Genomic DNA, 20379 nt, shown 5'->3' with positions numbered 1-20379 from the left:
TGTAAAAGAAAGGTGAAAAACAGCTATATAATGTATCCTTAAACAGTAAATTAACTGTAAAATACTGTGAAATTAATCAAAAAACCAGTATATACTGTATTTTTCATTAACAGTACAAAGCTGTAAATTTCAGCGACAGTATAATACTGTTAATTTTACAGTAGAATAATGGCAACCCTGCTTCCAGCTCTTTACTGTTATTTTACTGGGAAATTCTTAACAGTGAAGGTAAACTTTGCTAAAGGACACCTCGGCAGTGCCTGGAGGCAAACGGACATCCGTCCAGCTCCCAGTTCACACTCAATACTTGCTCCGTGCAGGGACTTGAACTAGAGACCCAAGCAAAGACCCCACAGAATTAAATCACAGACAGATAACAATAAAAACAAGGTGTGCATAAAAGCAAGAAAATCATGTTTATCATCATTAAAATGTTAATGTTCCTTCTCAGAGTAATGTTTTCATTCTTTCCAGCTAACAGAGAACAGATTTTTGGATTATGAATCAAAGTAATCAAGACTGCATGGTGAAAATTAAAGCATTGATAATTATTTTTAAATGGGTATAATGTGGTTTCCTTTAATATTCAACAATGAACAAAGTATAAAGTAAAAAAAAAAAAGTCAAGTATGTGCTTCAAGGTTCACATCAGGGTCCACGAGGACAGGAGGAAATTTGATTTTGTGCTTCAGTTCCGCTGAGTTCAGTTAAATGCCGTGACTGTCATCAGGAAGTAAACCCAATTTGCCGTAAGGAAAAAAATATGTTATCAAACAACTGCATAAATAATCAATTCTCAATACTCTCAGGAAACTAACACATCCCAAATTTTTTTTTTTCCAAACTGAAGAGTTCCGTAAGACAACTTACCTAAGTGTAAGGGATGTTAGAGTTGCTGGGCAGATATACAGTATCCACCAGTATCAGCTCATATTGGTATCTGTATGTATGACAGCTGATAAGTAACACGGAAATATCAGTAAAGAAATGCCCAAAACATTTTGTCTCCATTAAATAGTTTGTCATCAAGGAATACTGACTATTAATAACAAGGCCTACTATTTTTCAATTGTAAAATGTCCTGCATTGTAGGCTACTATGTTGTTCACAACAGGCCTTTCTTTTTACAGCAAACATTTGAACTTGTCACAGTGGGAGATAACATTAATTTAATTATTTACACATGTGGTTTTGGTGCTCTGAGGCTACTTTGTCAAATTTGTTTCCATGAAAAAGGCCTATTAAAAAAAAAAAAGATAAAAAGAAAAAAGATTAAAGGATCCTCATAAAAAATCTGCATTTTATTTGTTGAATCTGCAGACATACAGTCCTTTTTAAAATTAATTTTCAAGTATTTATATCGGTGTCAGCCTAAAAAATCCAACATTGACCAGGCTCTATAGGCCAACTTGTCACAGTGGGAAATAACATTAATTGCATTATTTACACATGTGGTTTTGGTGCTCTTAGGCTACTTTGTCACAATGTTTTCTGTGAAAAAGGCCTTATCTTAAAAAAAATAAATAAAGGATCCTCACCAAAAATGTTGCATTTTATGTGCTGAAAAACTATCTGCAGATATACCGTCCTTTTTAAAATTAATATTTAATATGTATATTGGTGTCAGTCTAAAAATGCAGCATTGACCAGGCTCTTGTATAGGCCAATAGTAATTCCAACCCTAACTCTAGCAGTGGTGTATTTTTCTTACCCTGATCCTAACTGTCGATTTTAATTCCTAAACCTAATATGTATTAGATTCCTACAAGGTTTTTCTTAACCTAAAACCTAACTGTTAATTTTCATTTTTATTTATTATGTGAATAAACACCACTACACCACTGAACTCTAGTGATACCACTTTTAAACATATATACAGTGCAGCTGTATATATAAGATCATCCTTGGTTTATTTCATATCAGGATAATGAGCAGGGATTGTTGAGAAATCAAAAACCGCTGAATAAATCTACTCTAATGAATGAATTGGTTTACACTATTTCACTGTCACCTAAAGGCAGGGACTGTTGAGTAATGTAATAGTTACATCTTACCAGAAGAGGTCAATATTGAGCACTGACTGAGCTGTCAAAACAAACACTCATGTGTTCACAACATACTGCCTTTGATCAGTATCGGAAGTACTATAATTACTATTTTATCAAAAAATTATTCAGCTGAAATTGATCAAAATGTCTAGCAATGTGAGGGCTTTATAAGAGAAGATAAATAATAATACATTTTAGAAGATTAATAAATAATATAAGATGAATACTAGCTAATATTTCTATAATAAAGCAACAGGTGAATTAGCCTAATGTGGGACATTAGGATATGGATGCATTATGTATAATTATTAAATAACCTTTAATGCATAGGCATAAAAACAACAACAAAAAACAACAAAAACAACAAAACTCATAACTCAATTTTAACAGAGATGCAGCCACCCCTAATTATGGAATATAATTTTCACTTCACCTCAAATATCTTAAATAATGCATTAGAAGACTAAAACCCTATAATTAACCATTATTATCATGCTGTCCCACATTTCGAAACCATATTTCCTGAAGTGGGACAATGGAACATTTGATTAAAATAACAAATATAGAGTATATTTACACCATATTATGATATTATTTGATGAACAAACATATCATAAACATATCCTGATAAAAACTAGCAGGATTATTTTATTTATAATATATTTATAGCCTTAGCATTAAGTTTGTCTAAACACTATGTTATTGACCTTTGGGTGGTCTTCACACAGGGCACTTCCAGTTTGATGATTGCTATAGACCCTAATCTATGATTGAACATTTGAGATGTCATGTGGTTTTGATCACTTGACACCACAGCTTGTGTTAACCAATAATTTTATTGACTTTTTATTTGTTTGAGGAAGACCTACACCAACTGGAGCTTAGGTGTCTCACATTACTGCAACTCACCCTACAGCCAAAAACTACATTGTTTTTGTACTAATACCACTTGTAATGGCAGAAGCTGGGCGTATCAACCATTTGTCCATCACTTTTAACTATTTCAACAAATTATCTATTGACGTTACTTTTAGCTTACTCAATTTATCAATTAAAGGTCCCATATTATGCTCATTTTCAGGTTCATACTTGTATTTTATGTTTCTACTAGAACATGTTTATATGCCGTAATGTTAAAAGAAAACTTTATTTTCCTCGTACTGTCGGCATGAATATGCCTGTATTTACCCTCTGTCTGTAACGCTCCGTTTTAGCGCATTTTGACGGAATTGCAACAGAATTGTGTTGCTAGGCAACAGCTTGGGTCCATGTGTACTTCCTGTCAGCTAATGACATTCACATACACTGCAACCAACGCCTATGGAAAGGAGGCTGGGTCACGGGCGGACATGGGTCTTGGGGTTATGGGTATGACACATGCGCAGTGTAACTGAAGCTGCGGTCGTGCGTTGCGATTGGCTCAATTTCGGCGAAGGCAGACCAGATTTTACTGCGCATGTGTTATACCCCGGGAGATATGAAGCGTGACCCAGCCTCCTTTACATAGGCCTTGACTGCAACCAGGAATAAACTGGGACACATTTAGAATGTTTACGTTTAAAATTGTGTCAAGGGTCTAAATATTGTATATTTGTGACATCACAAATGGGCAGAAATCCTGACAGCTTGTTTCAAATGTAGAGTTTCTGAATACGGGCTGTGTGTATTTCCCTGTGGATTGAGTGTTTCGATACCTTCACAGTATTTATATAGGACTTAAGCCAGCTTTATAATAAAAAAAAAACATGAAAATTTCACTTTTCTATAATATGGGACCTTTAAATGATGCATACATGTGGTGATTAGGTGATGTAGCTGACTCATGATGTATGCGGATACTGTTTTTTAATCAAACCACTGTTTTTAACGCCTTCCAACTGCTATTGTGCAATAATTATATGATGCTGTGCAATAATTATATAATTATCTGACTGACACTTTGTGCAATAATCTGGCAAAACTGTAATCTGGCAAAACTGTCATCTCATCAATATACATATTGTATTTTTATATTTTATATTGTATTATCTTTTATATTTTTTATATTTATATTGCACAATCTCTTTTTATTGTATTATCTTTTCATTAGCACCTATGGAATAGTCACAATCTAATTTCGTTTTACTACACAATGACAATAAAGGCCTTGAATCTTGAGTCTTGACTCAATTTTCTGACTTTATATTCAGACACTTGAACGTCACGCAGACTCGTCAGGTCACGTGATAGCAGTACAGTGCGCAGCAGCTTCTGCGCAGACGCAGAACAACAACTGCTCTGATCAGCTGACTGTGAGTGTAGATGCTGTGTTGAAGCACCTTTGAGTCGAAAAGCTGTAATTATCTGCGCCATGCATGGGAAGCTGCGACTGTTTAACTGAATTACACCGTGTGGACCAAATACTGACGCCGTAAACACACCGGTAAGTACGGAAACACACCGATTATTGACGTCGTGACAGCTGAGAGACTGCGATGCAAAGCTCAGCAGCTAGCTAACACTGGATGTTTGTGTAACCACGTATGAACCAGGGTATGTTTTGATAATGAAATCAGTGCTTTTTAAGTGAGAATGAATAACAAATCAACAACAGCTCTTAGTCACATGTTGTGCATGGTGTTTAATTGAGAGGAGGATCAGTATTTAGCATGCACATCCTCTGTCTGCAGCACAGACACTGATCATATGACAGTCAATCAGCAGACATGGAGACCTGTGTGTCTCTACTGATGCAAGCAATCAACCAGTGTGTGTGTGTGTGCAGTTTCCATATCACAATCATAGGAGGAAGTTCATGAATCAGAAGCAAAATAGAAGTCAGAAAGAGGAACACAAGAGCTTTATAATATGACTCAGATTCATGTGTCTTGTATACAGTGGTGGAAAAGTACTCATGACCTTTACTTTAACAAAGGTAGTGATACTCAGTTACAAATAAAAGTCATGCATTACAGTAAACATGTAAACAAATACTCATTATGCAGAATTAGAGTATCATGTATATTATATTATTGGATTATTATTATTATTATTAGTGATGCAGTATTTTAATGTTGTAGCAGTTTGAGCATGACTACCTTATTTACAGTTGGGTAGTTTAATGTGTACCAAGGCATCATTTTAATATGTTGATGTGTTTTGCTTTAAAATCTCAACATCCAAAGTAACTACAAACAAATGTCAGATAAGTGTAATGGAGGATATGGTCAGGTTAGTTTATTTATATCGCACATTTCAGATGCAAAGACAATTCAAAGTGCTTTACCTAAGCATAAAGATACAAAATAAATATAACAAAAAATAAAACAATTCATAAAGAGAGAGAATATACAGTATATACACACATATACATACATGCATAAGCAAAAATAAACAGTAGAAATACAGTAGATTTTTAGGTGCAGAAATATAAGAATGTAACATTGGTGTAAAAATTACAATATTTTCATCACTAAGTATAAACACTTCAAAATGTTACTGAAGCACGCAGTTCTTGGGTGAACGTGGGCCTACATAGGACTATGACTGAAGATGTGGAGCCTACATGTGGCTTTAATTCAAGGGAGCTGCAGTTTATCTCCAAATGCAAAGTTCGGACCTTGTTAAAATTTTGTAGCCTCCAGAGTTCTCTTCCTTGTTTTTGCCGAGGAGCTATATCCGTATCCCATGATCCTTTTCAGTTGTCTAGGTAGTGTTTATGATAACATATAGGAGTGTGAAACGCCATACGTCATTTTATTGTTTCATTTTTCACACGTAATGTTATTATGGATATATTATTCTGTTGTGATATTGTAATATTTGTGTCCAGCAAAATCTAGCAAATTAAATGCCTTGACAGCAAAGTACTTCATGATATTGATTAAAAAAACCCTCAAAATCACGGATTTTAAACATTGAGCACGATGGCTCAATACACCCAGAGATGATCAATGAATATCTACCATGGTATGGTACGGTATATAAAGTATTTTAATCTGTATGGACAGCCACTTTCTAAAGTTCTGAAGCCAGCCTGCTACCTCAGCACACAACACTTTATATCTATTTATTTAACCTAGATGCAGTCCTGGTACCTGGTGCTCCTTTTTAATGTAGCTTCTATTGGCGTATTGTGTTGTTATTTGAATGTGTTTTAATGTGATCTGTCTGGGTGTGATATGTTGTTTTAAAGTACTCTTTTAATAGCAGTTTTTGCACATGTGAACCAAAGACAAATCTCTGCCTTTTGTAATAATTCGGATGGCTGATTTTTATTGTCTCACGGTATATATCATCATCACCTATTCTCTTTTTACTTTCCCTCCTTCTTTGAGGAGGTCAGCGTCAACGACAGAACAGCAGCCCTGGAACAACAGAGCTTTATTAATACTCTCTTACTTCACCCTCAGTGACTTCCTTTCATCAAAGGCCCGGTGGACGAACATCTTACCAGCAGCCATGACAGAATTCTGGTTGATCTCCGCTCCGGGGGAGAAGACGTGCCAGCAGACGTGGGACAAGCTGATGGTGGCCACCGCACATGCCAACAACCTCTCCGTTAACAACAAGTTCAATATCCCTGATCTCAAGGTCAAACACGGCAGTCATGTGTATTTCCCACCCACAACTAGTCTAGTGGTGTTTTTTTGTTAATACTTTTTTGTGTTTTGTCTCCCAACAGGTCGGAACACTAGATGTCTTAGTGGGTCTGTCAGATGAGCTGGCTAAACTGGACACGTTTGTGGAAACGTAAACTCAGTTTGTTGTCATCTATTGCTTCTCTTGTGTTTATTTGTGACCCCTTGTGTTTGTCTCTAACCCATCTCCTCACCTCACGTTGTGTTTCAGTGTGGTGAAGAAGGTCGCTCAGTATATGGCCGACGTCCTGGAGGACAGCCGAGACAAAGTCCAGGAGAACCTGCTCGCTAATGGAGGTAATCGCTGTTGACTGATTCATCTCACTGATGTCCAGACATAAGTTGAAGGAGGTGGTAGAAAGCAAAAGCTAGCGTGATGTCGTTTATTAGACTTCAGAGAAAGACACAATAGGTTACTGTGTGTTCACATATACAATTACACAAAACCTGTGGAAATGAAGGTGATTAATGCTGATGACTTTAATCTGTTTTTACTCTCTAGTTGACCTGGTCACATATATCACCAGATTCCAATGGGACATGGCGAAGTATCCAATCAAACAGTCGCTGAAAAACATCTCTGAGATCATCTCCAAGGTACAAATCTGCTCATTTATACAATATTTGATTATTATGCTAACTGTTGTGCATTTGTATATGCAGCTTTTATTTTATCACTATTATTTTTATTATTATTTGATCACTTTTACAAGAAAGAACAAACATAGCCGATTACACAAACAGCAACATAAACAATCACATGTTGACATGGTTTGATTTTGCCCACTCCTGTGATCCAATAGGGATTATTATGTATAGAGCTGCAACGATTAATCAATTAGCTGTCAACTATTAAATTAATCGGCAGCTATTTTGATTAATGTGAATTAATTTGATTAATTGACTATAGATTTATCGGTTTGAGTAATTATTTAAGAAAAAAAGTAAATTCTCTGATTTCAGCTTGTTAAATATGAATATTTTCTGGTTTCTTTCCTCCTCTATGACAGTAAACTGAATATCTTTGAGTTGTGGACAAAACAAGACATTTGTGGATCTGTCATCTTGGGCTTTGGGAAACACTGATTTTCTGACATTTTATAGACCAAATAACTAATCGATTAATCAGGAAAATAATCGCCAGATTAATCGACAATGAATATAATCGTTAGTTGCAGTCCTAGTTATGTATTATAGGTTTGGTGCAGGAAATGTTCCTCATTAATGTAACCCATAGTAATCATCATCAACTCCTTTTTATTTAGCAAGCGACTCAGATAGACAATGACCTGAAGGCCAGAGCATCAGCCTACAACAACCTGAAGGGAAACCTGCAAAACCTGGAGAGGAAGAATGCGTGAGTTATATAATGATGATAATATACTATATATTATCTATAATTTGATTACAGAAGCATGTCTAAACCCAAATCCTGTGGCACTTTTTTAGCTTGATCACACATGATTAGCTTGTATTTTATCTTGTGTAATAATGACCTTATAAAATTGTGTGGGTAAATTGTGTACAGTACTTCTGCACTACACATCATGTATTTTGGAGCATCTGCATCTGTATGTCTTTGTGAGAAAGATTGAAGTTGTCTTACAATCTGAACTGTATGTGTGGTTCTTTAGGGGGAGCTTGTTGACCAGGAGTTTGGCTGACATAGTGAAGAAAGAGGACTTTGTCTTGGACTCAGAGTACCTGATTACTATGCTGGTGGTTGTCCCAAAGTAAGTACACTTACATCAGTATATACAAGATGCGAAGAATGTCATTGTAGGATCCATGGTAGATATAATGGTGGTTCCCTTATGACCACAGCTGCATAAAACCAGTCTAGAAACATATTTTTATTTTACATTTTAAAGGTGTAATGTGAGTTACGTGGGGAAGTTGACACTCATTTAAGAAGACACCCGGTGAAAAGAATTTGAGTTCAGTCCCATGATGTGGTGTCCCAGAGGCTTCTTCATCCTCATAACTCAATAGATTTTAGCCATGGAAATGGTCAAATTAAATTGCATTATACTTCAAAATAAAATTAAATTCAGCTTCTTTTTTTTTTGTCTGAGAACATCAGTATTGGTATCACGCCTAAAATGTTTAGATGTAAAATACATTGCTGTTACCTTTCCCTTTCCACCCTCACAAGGACAAGCTATGTTGAATGGCAGAAGACGTATGAAACCCTGGCAGAAATGGTTGTGCCACGCTCCACAAAGTAAGCAGAACTAGATGATTCAGTTTTGACAAATGTATGAATGATGAACCACAGGAAGAAGACCGTTTAGCGAGGGGAAACGCCAAGCAGACAACGCGAGAGTGAATCTGTGGTTTGCTTTCACCCTCGTTTTGAATGTGTTGTTTACAACTCACAACCGACAAATCCTACTCTTTGTGCCTTTAATATGATTGCCAGTAGTTATTTTTAATGTATTGAAAGTAGTTTGTGTCCGTTTGAGTCACAATTATACAATATTATAATATTATTTTCTTAAAAAATGTCTCCGACCAGACAATTTGCTTTGCTTTCTCAGTCTGTCACCCAGTTGCTTCAGCAGGTTTCGTGCTCGACTCTGATTCGAATCGGAAACATTTCATGGTTGACCTGTGAAAAGCTACTGACTCATATTAAAATAGGAAACATTATGTGGTTGACCTGCAGAAAGCAATTGACCTTTTGCCAACGAGGCCAGATGATTTGAGGCGTTATGTTCGGGCTTTTGGACGGACACGGCTCAGTGTGGTGTGGTAACCTAGCAACCTGTATTTCCAGAACAGACGTGGAGCACGATCTGCCGATGGGAGCTGGAAGCAGGAAACATTTTATGTTAGAGCAGCTAAGGCAGGGCAAGTTTTCTTTAAAGCTGAAGTAGGCGAGAGTGAAACAGGAAACAGAATAGAGACGTGAAACAGGTAACCTGAAAAAAATCAGCTGCCTCTGTGTCCTCCGGTGCTCCTAACGGCATCTGCAAGATTTCACAGACCGGAGGAAAACAAGCAGTCAGAGTTGATCTGAGGTCTGCTGTCCATCTGCCGTCTATGAGAGCCGGCTGTCAATCACTCGCGAACTCCGACCAAACGGTCAAACCAAGCAGCGCTGATCAAATATGTAATTCTACTTACGTTGTCAGCCGCTGCATTCAAACCTGGGACATATCGAGTGCTTTGGTAATGCAGACTTGATGTTGGTTTGTGTTTATTGCAACAACCAAAGTGTTTGTGAGTGGGAAGCCAGTGAGGGAATCATATCCTTGTGACTGATACTAAGAAGAGGTAACTGGTGACACCATATGTATCAAATCAGTTCATTTTCAGTGGAATCTGCGCAAACAGCAGATTTGTTTGCTTGAGTTTATCTTTGCCAACCAGTTGCAAGCTGGGCTGTTGACCAATTCCCAACCATCTTGACAGTGTTGATGAAGGGAACAGAAGCAACTGGAGAGTCCAAACTGGAGTAAGCTATCACATTAGCTGTGTCTCATCCAGTTTGATATGCTCCTTCTCTACAGGAGCATAAATTGCTCCACAAAAGAGATGAGGCATTGTCTTTAGATAGACAAAGAGTGGTTTGTCCAAATATGTAAGCGTAAATTAATTATCTTATTGTCTGAGATAGATATAGATAGATATAAAATGCGATAGAAGTATTTTAAAATGGAAATCTTCAAGTACAAGTACCTCAAAATTGGATTTAAGTGCTGTACTTGAGTAAATGTACTTGCATATATTACAAGCTCAGCAACCAGAACCTCCAGGTCATTCAATATGTTGGCATCAAAGTACATTAAGGAAGTCACCTGGAAGGAAAATGTGGACACTAACCCATGCAGCATAACATAACCGTTAATGATATTTTAAATCAAAATGAACAGTGGGGCTGATATATAAAGTGTATAGACTTAAGGTAAAGCTGTGCTTCTTTTTGTCTCAAGGATGTCCTTTTGTGAAACTGCTGAAATGTGTCAAACATTTGTGTATCCAGCTCTCATGTTAACGTGTCATCTCCTCTCCTCCAGGCTGCTGTTTGAGGACAACGACAGCGGTCTGTTCAGCGTCACTCTCTTCAGGAAGGCTTTAGATGACTTCAAGCACAAGGCCAGGGAAAACAAGTAAACTCATTTCATTTCTCTTGAACTGTGTTTCAGTTTTAGCCAATTTTTTTTGCAGATTATGTTTCTCTTTTGTGTTTTGCATGAATGATTTTTTGGGGAAATCAACCACAGATAAATAGCAGTAATGATACCTCATTATTGAAGTAGGCTACCTATTCGTAAACGCAGGAACTGCCTTGTTATGCTCTAAAAAAAGATTCTATAATAATCACAATTTTGTCGGCACTCGACAATCTCTCCAATTAGCACCACTGAGAGATCTCAATGTGTGTGTTTATGTATCATGTGTCTGTTTGTATGCAGCCCATTTTCAGGAGTGCACTTGAGCCTGTGTGTGTGTGTGTGTGTGTTGGCTGACAGCTGATTGCCAGCTCTCTGCTGTGTGCCCTGACCTAGGTTTACTGTGCGTGATTTCCAGTACAATGAGGAGGAGCTGAAGGCAGACAAAGAGGAGATGACACGTTTATCCACTGACAAGAAGAAACAGTTTGTACGGCTGCTGTTTTCTGCACAAACAGTACTACTGACTATAAGTAGGGAAGGAAGAAGTTAATGGAGCTGTCTTAAATAATGACTGAAAGCCTGAAGCCAGTGATAACTTAACTTTAAGCGTCTTTGAGTCCTTGAAAAGCGCTATATAAGTTGAATTTATTATTATTATAACTTACTGTATGTAAATCTGTCATCATGCTTACTGGTAATTCAAAAGGAAAATGTAATTAAAAAAACATCCAAAATGGGAATGCTCCATTTCAGCCAGTCGACAGGTATTTTATCTTTATTAGAAAACATTAAAATACTGTTTCTGTCCACCCAGGGGCCTTTGGTACGATGGCTGAAAGTGAATTTCAGCGAAGCCTTCATCGCGTGGATTCACATAAAAGCCCTGCGTGTGTTTGTGGAGTCGGTATTGAGGTAAGCAAAGACCCAGCAGCTTCCATGAAACACCCTCAGTGAAGTTCATCAGTCTGCTACTCTTTCCATACGTTGGTAATCCATCCGCCCGTGAAAGATGGCCTGATGGCCTGATGGACTTGTTGTGTTTTGTAGATATGGGCTTCCAGTGAACTTCCAGGCCATGCTGCTCCAGCCCACCAAGAAGAACATGAAGAAGCTGAGAGAGGTGCTCTACGACCTATACAAACACCTGGACAGCAGTGCTGCCATCATTGATGTGAGTCTCTCCTTCGCACGCTTTTTGACAGGCAAAGTGGCAACAGGTGAAATTATTGGAGGAAGGCAGGTCCAGCTCTTTGACATTTATGATAACAGGGACCTTCGATAGACTTAGATCATCCTTTGTTCAGGGTGTTTGAGCTATTTACTTGGGGCAGCTGTGGCTCAGAGGTACAGCAGGTCGTCCACCAGTCGAAAGGTCTAGGGTTCGATCTCCGGCTCCTCCGGTCACATGTCGAAGTGTCCTTGAGCAAGACACTTAACCCCAAATTGCTCAAAAAGCGCTTTGAGTGGTCAGAAGACTAGAAAAGCACTATATAAATGCAACTCCATTTACGATTTACATCTGGTTGTCATTTCATGATGGAGGGACTAAATCAACCTTCATGTTTGTTGCCATTGACCTGTTAGACATACCTTTTCTCTCTTTCTTCAGAGGTCTTTTTATTGATTGTCAATAATGAATAAAACAGTAAACAAACACAGAAGATATATTATCAATTATGAATAAATAAAGTAAAAATTATGGACAATATTACAGAGAAAATATTTACAATACACCTTATTATGTCGAGAAATAAAGGAAATTTAAAATAAATAAATAGGATAGGAACGTAAAATAAAGTAAAAATAAATACAGATACAAAAAAATAAATTAATAAATAAAATAATAAAAAATAAAAAATACCTACTCAGAGATTACTGTTGTGGGTTTCTCAAAAAATGTCAAGAAGGGGTGCCACACTTTTTAAAATTGACTCTCTATTCCCCGGGTAATATAACAGATTTTCTCTAGATTCATACAGGACATAATGTCTCTAATCCAGTGTGAGTGAGAAGGAGGGGAACGTACCTTTTCTAAACTGGACTGGAACAATGAAAGAATATAGATTTTGATTGGTTTCCTCCACCAATGCAACGTTTTATCTCATGTTTCAGGCATGCAAAATGCTTTTTGTACCAGACATTACTGAACCTAGAGGGTTTCATCACCACTGTTCAACATGTTGAACAAATGGGGCCATCTTGTTGCCATGTAAATACATTGCTTCTGGTGCATTAGAAATCCTCCCTCCTGTTTGGTGTGACACATATTGCCTCAATTGCCATGAATGTTTAAGACGAACCACGTACAGTATTTAGTTGAAAAACAGAACAATTGTATCATTAAACTCCCGTGGGAACTTACTGTAACAAAAGAAAATGTATTGAAATATGGATGCAAACAAGAGTTATGGGTATGTGTAATTATTATTTTGTCTACCTGTTGTGCCTGCAGGCCGCTATGGACATCCCAGGACTGAACTTGAGCCAGCAGGAGTACTACCCCTATGTTTATTACAAGATCGACTGCAACCTGCTGGACTTCAAAGTCTAGACACATCGCCATCATCATCTCACTGTCTGTGCAGTAGTATCCTCATGTGACTCATGTTCACATCCCCAAGCTGTAATTTATTTGCACCCAGTTTTCATTCCTCTTTTCCTCTCTCATGCCCAAGATACATTCCTGGCTCCATACTGAATAAGTTGTTGAATATGGGCCGTTTTTTTTGTCGCTTCCTCTTTGTACTACTCTGTAAAAGTGAAAAGCTCCCCAGTTTACATTACATGCACCAACATGGTTGACATTCCCCATCAAAAGACATAAACAATGCTGTATTTTTGTTGCTGTTTTTTCCCCCCCTGTCCACCCTACTTTATAAAAAGCAACAAAAACTGTACACGTGTGGGGAGGGTGGGGAGAAAAATGTATGTATGTTAAATATAGTATTTATTTAAAGCCTCTAAAATCAGTGGAGATGTTTTTGTTTGTTCAGTTTTTTGAAAGTGATGTGTTTTTAGCTCCATGTAAGGAATGTCTGTTTACAAGTAGATGTTGACCATCGTCCCCCCCAATAAAGCTATATCTTGTGAAACACTGAGACGGATCATTTTACAGTATAAAGAAGCAATACGTTTGCTGATTGTATGCTCCTATGATTTCTGTATATTAAGCAGTTTGAGAAATATAATAATAGGTCTATGTGCAAATACTGTGTTGTCAGTATAACTGAAAGATTACACCACATATTTAAAATAAATGTGAAAAATAAATACTCTATGTGAAATATACTTGACTTTGGCTCACTGTCCTTTCAAACTGCAGAAGAAAGTTTATAAGCAATGCAAACTTGTTGGAACGGTTTACCAGAACAGATTCAGATATTTGCTCAAGATTTTACATTTTGAGTCGCGCTCAAACATTTGTTCTCTGTTGTTCTACAGATTTGATCCAAACACGTATAATATTTGGTGAAGATAATGTAAGAATGTGGGAATTGAATTACAAAGAAAGAAGTCATTAGTAAGGCTTTACAAGGGAGATCAATTTAATTTTCAAATTAAAGTTTCTAATAAAGCTCCCTTTATAAAGGAGTTATAAGTTGTAACTAATGGCTGTGTTAATGGTTAAGAAAATGTTTATGGATGGATCAAGTCATTAAGAAGAACAACTTTGGGACTGCCAAATCATGAAAAATCCCTTTGGCTGGTGTTCATCCTCTTCCAGGTTTGCTTTTTTTAAAATTTCAATTATTTATTTAATTAATAAGGAAGATTGCTCCACCTCTGGAGCATCTTTACCAAAAATCTATTTATTAACTTAATATTTACAACTGCATTGTAAAACCCCTTTATTACATGCTGAAACTCAAACTTTAAAAATCAGTATCTTCTTTTGAATCTCTTCGGAAAAACACTTTATTGTGATTTAATTTTCGCAGACAAACAAGTGTGTGTATACGTATGTGTATATATAAGTATATTAGGAGTTTATAAGTCTTTTCTAATTTTGTTCTCGTGGTTTGTCTTAAATTTTCACTGTTGACTTGTTTTTTAATTCTGATTATAAGTATTGACAAATACTGTGTCCAATATTAATAAACACTAAAATGATCTTATAGCTGCGTACAGCTGTAGGCTACATTATAACATATTTATTAAATATTTGTTCAGTTTATATATGCTAAATAAGTGGATTAAAAGTAAAGTGTTGGAGTGGTTTTGATTGGTAAGAGTGCATAATATTTGCACGATGATGATGATGATGCTGATGTTGATGTTGATATCCCTCTCAGCCAATCAGCGGTCAGAGTGGCTGCAGCTGGATGACGCAGCTGGATGACGCTGGTCAGCTGCTGTCTGTCTGTGGTTAGAGAGAGAGAGAGAGAGAGCAGCACCATCAACCAGCATCCTCCTCCAGCTCACGATGGAGCCTGAGCCAGTGATGGAGCTGCAGTAGAGATCCAGTAAGGGGAGAGGATGCTGCGGCTGTTGGGACACAAACCGAGCCGCCGTGTTTAGCCCGTGTCAGCTGCACCTGCCGTGGATGATTTTACCCCGATGGGTTGCGGAGGGAGTCGGGCGGACGCGATCATCGAGCCCAGGTACCATGAGAGCTGGACCAGAGAGACGGAATCGACGTGGCTCACCAACACGGACGTAGAAACCTCTCTACCAGTAGGAAACAGTAAGAGAGCCTCCATCCACCTCAGTGTTATTACATCTGTCTTTAACTGCAGCATCCCTCAATGCATGCATAGGCCACATTACAGATGATGAGGACATAATACTCTATTCACAGAATCACATGATCACCTGAAACTGATGTTGTCCACAGGTAAAGCTCTGGAGGCTAGTCTGAGTCTGAGGGAGAAGAGGATGGTGAACACAGGCACCCAGTGTGGGAAGCAGGCCCTCACATCCACTGGATCCAACAACCACCAGAGGAGACCCAGGCGCTCCTTGAGTGATGTAGGTGTCACTGGTAGCAGGTACTATAGCACGCCCCCCCATGCTAAATATGAACACCATGCAACAACCAGCTTCTGTCTTTGCACACATGTGGTGACGTTACAGGATGTGAGACCCAGCATACTGTACCTGTCCTCTGACATTAACTGCTCATATGCAGTGTTTTAAACCCCCTTTGACAGGTTGTTCTGCAGGAATCTGACTCCAGTGTTCAGTACTAAGTGCAATGAACATTTGTTTTATTTTATTATAAGCGCTGTCAATCGATTCAAAATATTTAATCACGATTAATCGAATGATTGTCCATAGTTCGCAAGTTAATCAGATATTTTTATCGGTTCAAAATGTACCTTAAAGGTCCCATATTATAAAAAAGTCAGATTTTCATGTCTTTTATATTATAAAGCAGGTTTAAGTGCTATATAAATACTGTTAAACTATCAAAACGCTCAATATACGGAGAAACACACACAGCCCGAATACAGATATTTTACGTTTGAAACAAGGCGTTACGATTTTTGTCCATTTGTGATGTCACAACTATACAATATTTAGACCATTACACGGTTTTAAACGTAAACATTCTAAATGTGTCCCAGTTTATTTCCTGTTGCAGTCTATGTGAATGACATCAGCTGACATGAAGTAAACATGGACCCAAACTGTTGCCTAGCAACGCAATTCCGTTGCAATTCCGTTGAAATGTACTAAAACGGAGCGTTTCAGACTGGAGGCTGAATACAGGTATATGCAGGCAGACAGTATGAAGAAAATAATGTGTTTTTTGAACATTACAGCATGTAAACATGTTCTTGTAGAAACACAAAATACAAGTATGAACCTGAAAATGAGCATGATATGTCCCCTTTAAAGGCAGATTTGTCAAATATTTAATACTCTTATCAACATGGGAGTGGGCAAATATGCTTGCTTTATGCAAATGTACATATATATTTATTATTGGAAATCAATTATCAACACAAAACAATGACAAATACTGTCCAGAAACCCTCACAGGGTATTGCATTTAGCATAAGAATTACTGTGCAAGTGCTGACTTGACGATATGGATTGCCCAAAACTGCATGTGATTATCATAAAGTGGGCATGTCTGTAAAGGGGAGACTCGTGGGCACCCAGAGAACCCATTTTTATTCACATTTCTTGAGGTCAGAGGTCAAGGGACCCCTTTGAAAATGGCCGTGCCAGTTTTTCCTTGCCAAAATTTAGCGTACTTTGGAGCGTTGTTTAACCTCCTTTGCAACAAGCTAGTATTACATGGTTGGTACCAATGTCGCCCAATACAACCTAAAAATTGCAAGTTGCGTTAATGCGTTAAAGAAATTAGTGGCGTTAAAACGAACCATCTGTTTGCCTAATGTTTTATTGTGAGAGCTAATGCACAAAGAAACTGTGTGTGCAGACGCTGTTACCTCCTTTAAATGCAAATGTATGGGCTTTAATACTGAATAGCAGATGGAAAGAGAAGACAAATGTAAACATACATTACAATACATACAATCTAAACTGTATGGGCACTTTTATACTGCATGTTTTAAATTCATTATTGAGGACTGAGTTGTTTTTTGTTCTGTACAAAACTCATTTAACATTTCAAAAAGATCTGAAAAATCAATTCCTCTGACCTAACAAATTACATTTACAGCCATACAGAAACAGACCACATTGTGTGTTTATTTATTTAACCTTCCACTTATGGGCAGTGACTCAGGTCTCAGCTGGCCATCGTGGCCCACTCGCTCTCTGTCCAGCGTGGTGACATTTAAATGACGTGACATTCAAAACTCTTACATCTTTTCACAGCAAACCACTCGTGACACCAAAAGGAGGGCATCAAAAGAAGCCAGCGCGTTGTCTAAGGATGGGCAGCCCGTCAATATCAACAATAGTGGAGACGCAGAGCCTGGGGACGTGTGTGATGAAAGATGAAGAAAAGCCTCTGTGAAGAGGAAGATGGACGGAGCTGTGAAAAACTCACCAGAAGATGGGATGCTGATTTACAGAAGCGTGTGAATGATGTTTGATAGTGACTTAGCGAGAACTCGGCTGTCGATCTCAGTGATTTACAACATAAGCACCTGCATAATGTCTCCATCCAAAGATCTGGGGATGCTGCATCTTTTGTCGTGCCATTGCAAATGCATGCGTGAAGCGAAGCAGAGAACGGATCACAAACTGTGTTCACCATGCTTTTCTCCCATGCTTATGGTGCTGGTCAGGGAATGAGTCACTGTGTTAAGACAATTTTTAAAGAAAACAAGAACAGACCGTCTCGTATGCACATGATAATCACAGTCTGCACATCCGATGTTTTCTGTGTGGGGCCTTCCTTAACAATTTGCTTCAGTTCTTTGTGCAAGTATATTCCTTTTTGTTGTGAATGAAAACCAATGATGATGCTGTTTAACCTCAGTATAGATGCTGTAAATGATTTTCATTTAAAAGACCCTGAAGTGCTGTTTAGAAACTGAGATTTGGAGGTTTTGACGCTTGAAGGCTGAAGACTGTCTTTTCCAGCCTTTGCAAGATAAAGAAACAAACACACCCGCATGTGCCTACAATTCATCTTGATCTGAACTGCTCCTATTTTCACTTTGAGAGCTTGTTTTCTTCAGTATTATGTGTTCTCTTACATCTTTTATATCATTTGATGATTATTATTTACCATTATTATGTATTGTGATGACGAGTCATTTGTGTGGCTGACACTGATCTGCATGTTTAAATCAATTTCAAGTTGATTCAGCATTGGTGGCAAAATGTCTCTGCCCAAACATTATCAAAAGCAAGCTGTCTGAGATAAAACGTTTTGCTTATTTGGTACACGTGAAAACAGAAAAACTGCACTAAGAAGTACTGTACATTCAGGAAGGCTCATCAGGAAAGTGAGAGTTGTGGCCAACAGATGGCGCTGTTGGCCAGTCTGACCCAACATGTTCTGCTTGTGATATTTTGTTAGACAGCAAGAGTTTTTGATGATTCACTGAGATGATAATGTTGACATGTGTACAGGCCAACTTTTGTGATGGAAAACAACATTTAAACACACATTTTTCTTCTTTGAATTAAAATTGTTGTCAGCTTCTTAAGTTGTGAATCTCAGAAAAAAAGTGAGATGTGTCATTTCTCGTTAGCTACAGGAAAAGACATCAATAGATCAATATCTTGATTCATGTTATTTTTCTATTTATTCATGGATGTGTCTTTACATAGCGTAATGATAATGAATAAGTTAAATACTTTTAGATATTTAGTTATTTCATTGTTCTTGACCTAGTCCATAATCACATGAGTCATTTTATTTGTTTGCTATCACTACTGGGCTTACTACAAAAACAATTTTTTGTATGAATAGCGTGAATATGATAATTATTTAATAGCAAGAAAACAAAAGCAGTTTGTATTCATTTATATATTGTAGGTTTGTCCAAAATCCCCAAATGACATATGTAGGCATATTAGATTGACAAATAGACCTTTATTTTTTTCCATTAAATAAATTACATCACCTCACATCACCGTAGTCTGAAAGCCCTGACTGATAATGATCATGAACATGATAATATAAATAGTTAAGTTCAATAAACTGGTATAAAAATCTATAATAATCAGATAATAATGTGAGCTACATCTCAGTCAGCAGGAGATGGAGCTCTGGTAAAGAAAATGTTTGTAGCTAGATGAGAAGTAAAGGAAGCTGTTCACTTGTGCTGTTATTCCGCTTTCCAGAGGAATAACCACAACTTGAGTAGGCCTAAATGTGTTTAGTGGTACAAAGTTTAGTTAAATAAGATATGATGAGACTTCATTGATCTGCAGGAGGAAAATCACAGCAGCACAAGAGATGAGTCAAGAGGTAAGAAAAATGTATTTATTGGAATTGAAGGAAATCAGAGAGATGGCATCAAAACACCTATACAATATAAACATTACAATACATTATACTATCCGAGGGAATTGTGTAAATATTTATGCAAAAAAACAAAACAAAAATATATATACAGATTTCAAGTAACTACAGCTGTCAATAGAAAGTAGTAGAGTAGACGTTTTAATTACTCAAGTAAAGTACCTCAAAGATTTTATGACAGGGTACAGAGCTGATTAAAAAAACAACAACAGATACCTCCATTATTATTTATTTTCCTAAATCAGTTTTACACTCCAGGAATATCAATAAAGCTGGTTTGACTTTTCATAAAACATGTTTTATTTATTGTGCTCTCAATCTAACTGGTGATGGTTTATTCATTTTAAGGATGGCCTTTATCTGTATTTGCCATTAAATTCCATGTATTCTGTTAATTTCCACATTTCAAACCATTAAAAATCACAATTATAATGCACCTTTTAAAGTGGCAGTAGGCAGTATATTTTTGGCATCATTGGGCAAAAATTCCATAATAAACTTTCAGCATATTGTAATTCAAGTGTTCTGAGAGATAACTAGACTTCTGCACCTCCTCACGGCTCTGTTTTCAGGCTTTAGAAAATCTTACCCGTGACGGGAGACTTTGACCAATCACAGGTCATTTCAGAGAGAGAGCGCATTCCTATTGGCTGTGCTCCGGTCATGTGACCAGAACTTGGTGTTCCTCCTTC

At 37.3% G+C, this 20379-nt stretch overlaps 2 protein-coding genes across 3 annotated transcripts; both read left to right on the top strand.

The window, feature by feature from the left end:
* Nucleotides 1-4292: 4292 nt before the first annotated feature.
* On the top strand, nt 4293-14076 carry atp6v1c1b (ATPase H+ transporting V1 subunit C1b). The gene is made up of 13 exons (XM_037794232.1): nt 4293-4470; nt 6440-6620; nt 6712-6779; nt 6879-6964; nt 7170-7264; nt 7933-8024; nt 8302-8400; nt 8823-8891; nt 10690-10782; nt 11182-11275; nt 11603-11700; nt 11836-11959; nt 13241-14076. Exons 2-13 carry the CDS (start codon nt 6489-6491, stop codon nt 13337-13339), a joined length of 1149 nt encoding a protein of 382 aa, XP_037650160.1. The 5' UTR covers nt 4293-4470; nt 6440-6488; the 3' UTR covers nt 13340-14076.
* Nucleotides 14077-15137: 1061 nt separating this feature from the next.
* si:ch211-215i13.3 (brain and acute leukemia cytoplasmic protein) lies at nt 15138-18879 on the top strand. Of its 2 annotated transcripts, none has more exons than XM_037794233.1 (3): nt 15138-15472; nt 15623-15776; nt 17581-18879. In XM_037794233.1, exons 1-3 carry the CDS (start codon nt 15346-15348, stop codon nt 17720-17722), a joined length of 423 nt encoding a protein of 140 aa, XP_037650161.1. In that variant the 5' UTR covers nt 15138-15345; the 3' UTR covers nt 17723-18879. The 2 variants fall into 2 exon arrangements, with proteins under 2 accessions (XP_037650161.1, XP_037650162.1); XM_037794234.1 differs by having other exon boundaries at nt 15139-15472; nt 15623-15756.
* Nucleotides 18880-20379: the final 1500 nt, after the last annotated feature.

The sequence above is a fragment of the Sebastes umbrosus genome, chromosome 15 (assembly GCF_015220745.1).
Source record: "Sebastes umbrosus isolate fSebUmb1 chromosome 15, fSebUmb1.pri, whole genome shotgun sequence".
NCBI classification, from domain to species: Eukaryota; Metazoa; Chordata; class Actinopteri; order Perciformes; family Sebastidae; genus Sebastes; species Sebastes umbrosus.
Note: the sequence above shows the minus strand (reverse complement) of the source record. Positions and strands in the feature narration are given on the sequence as shown.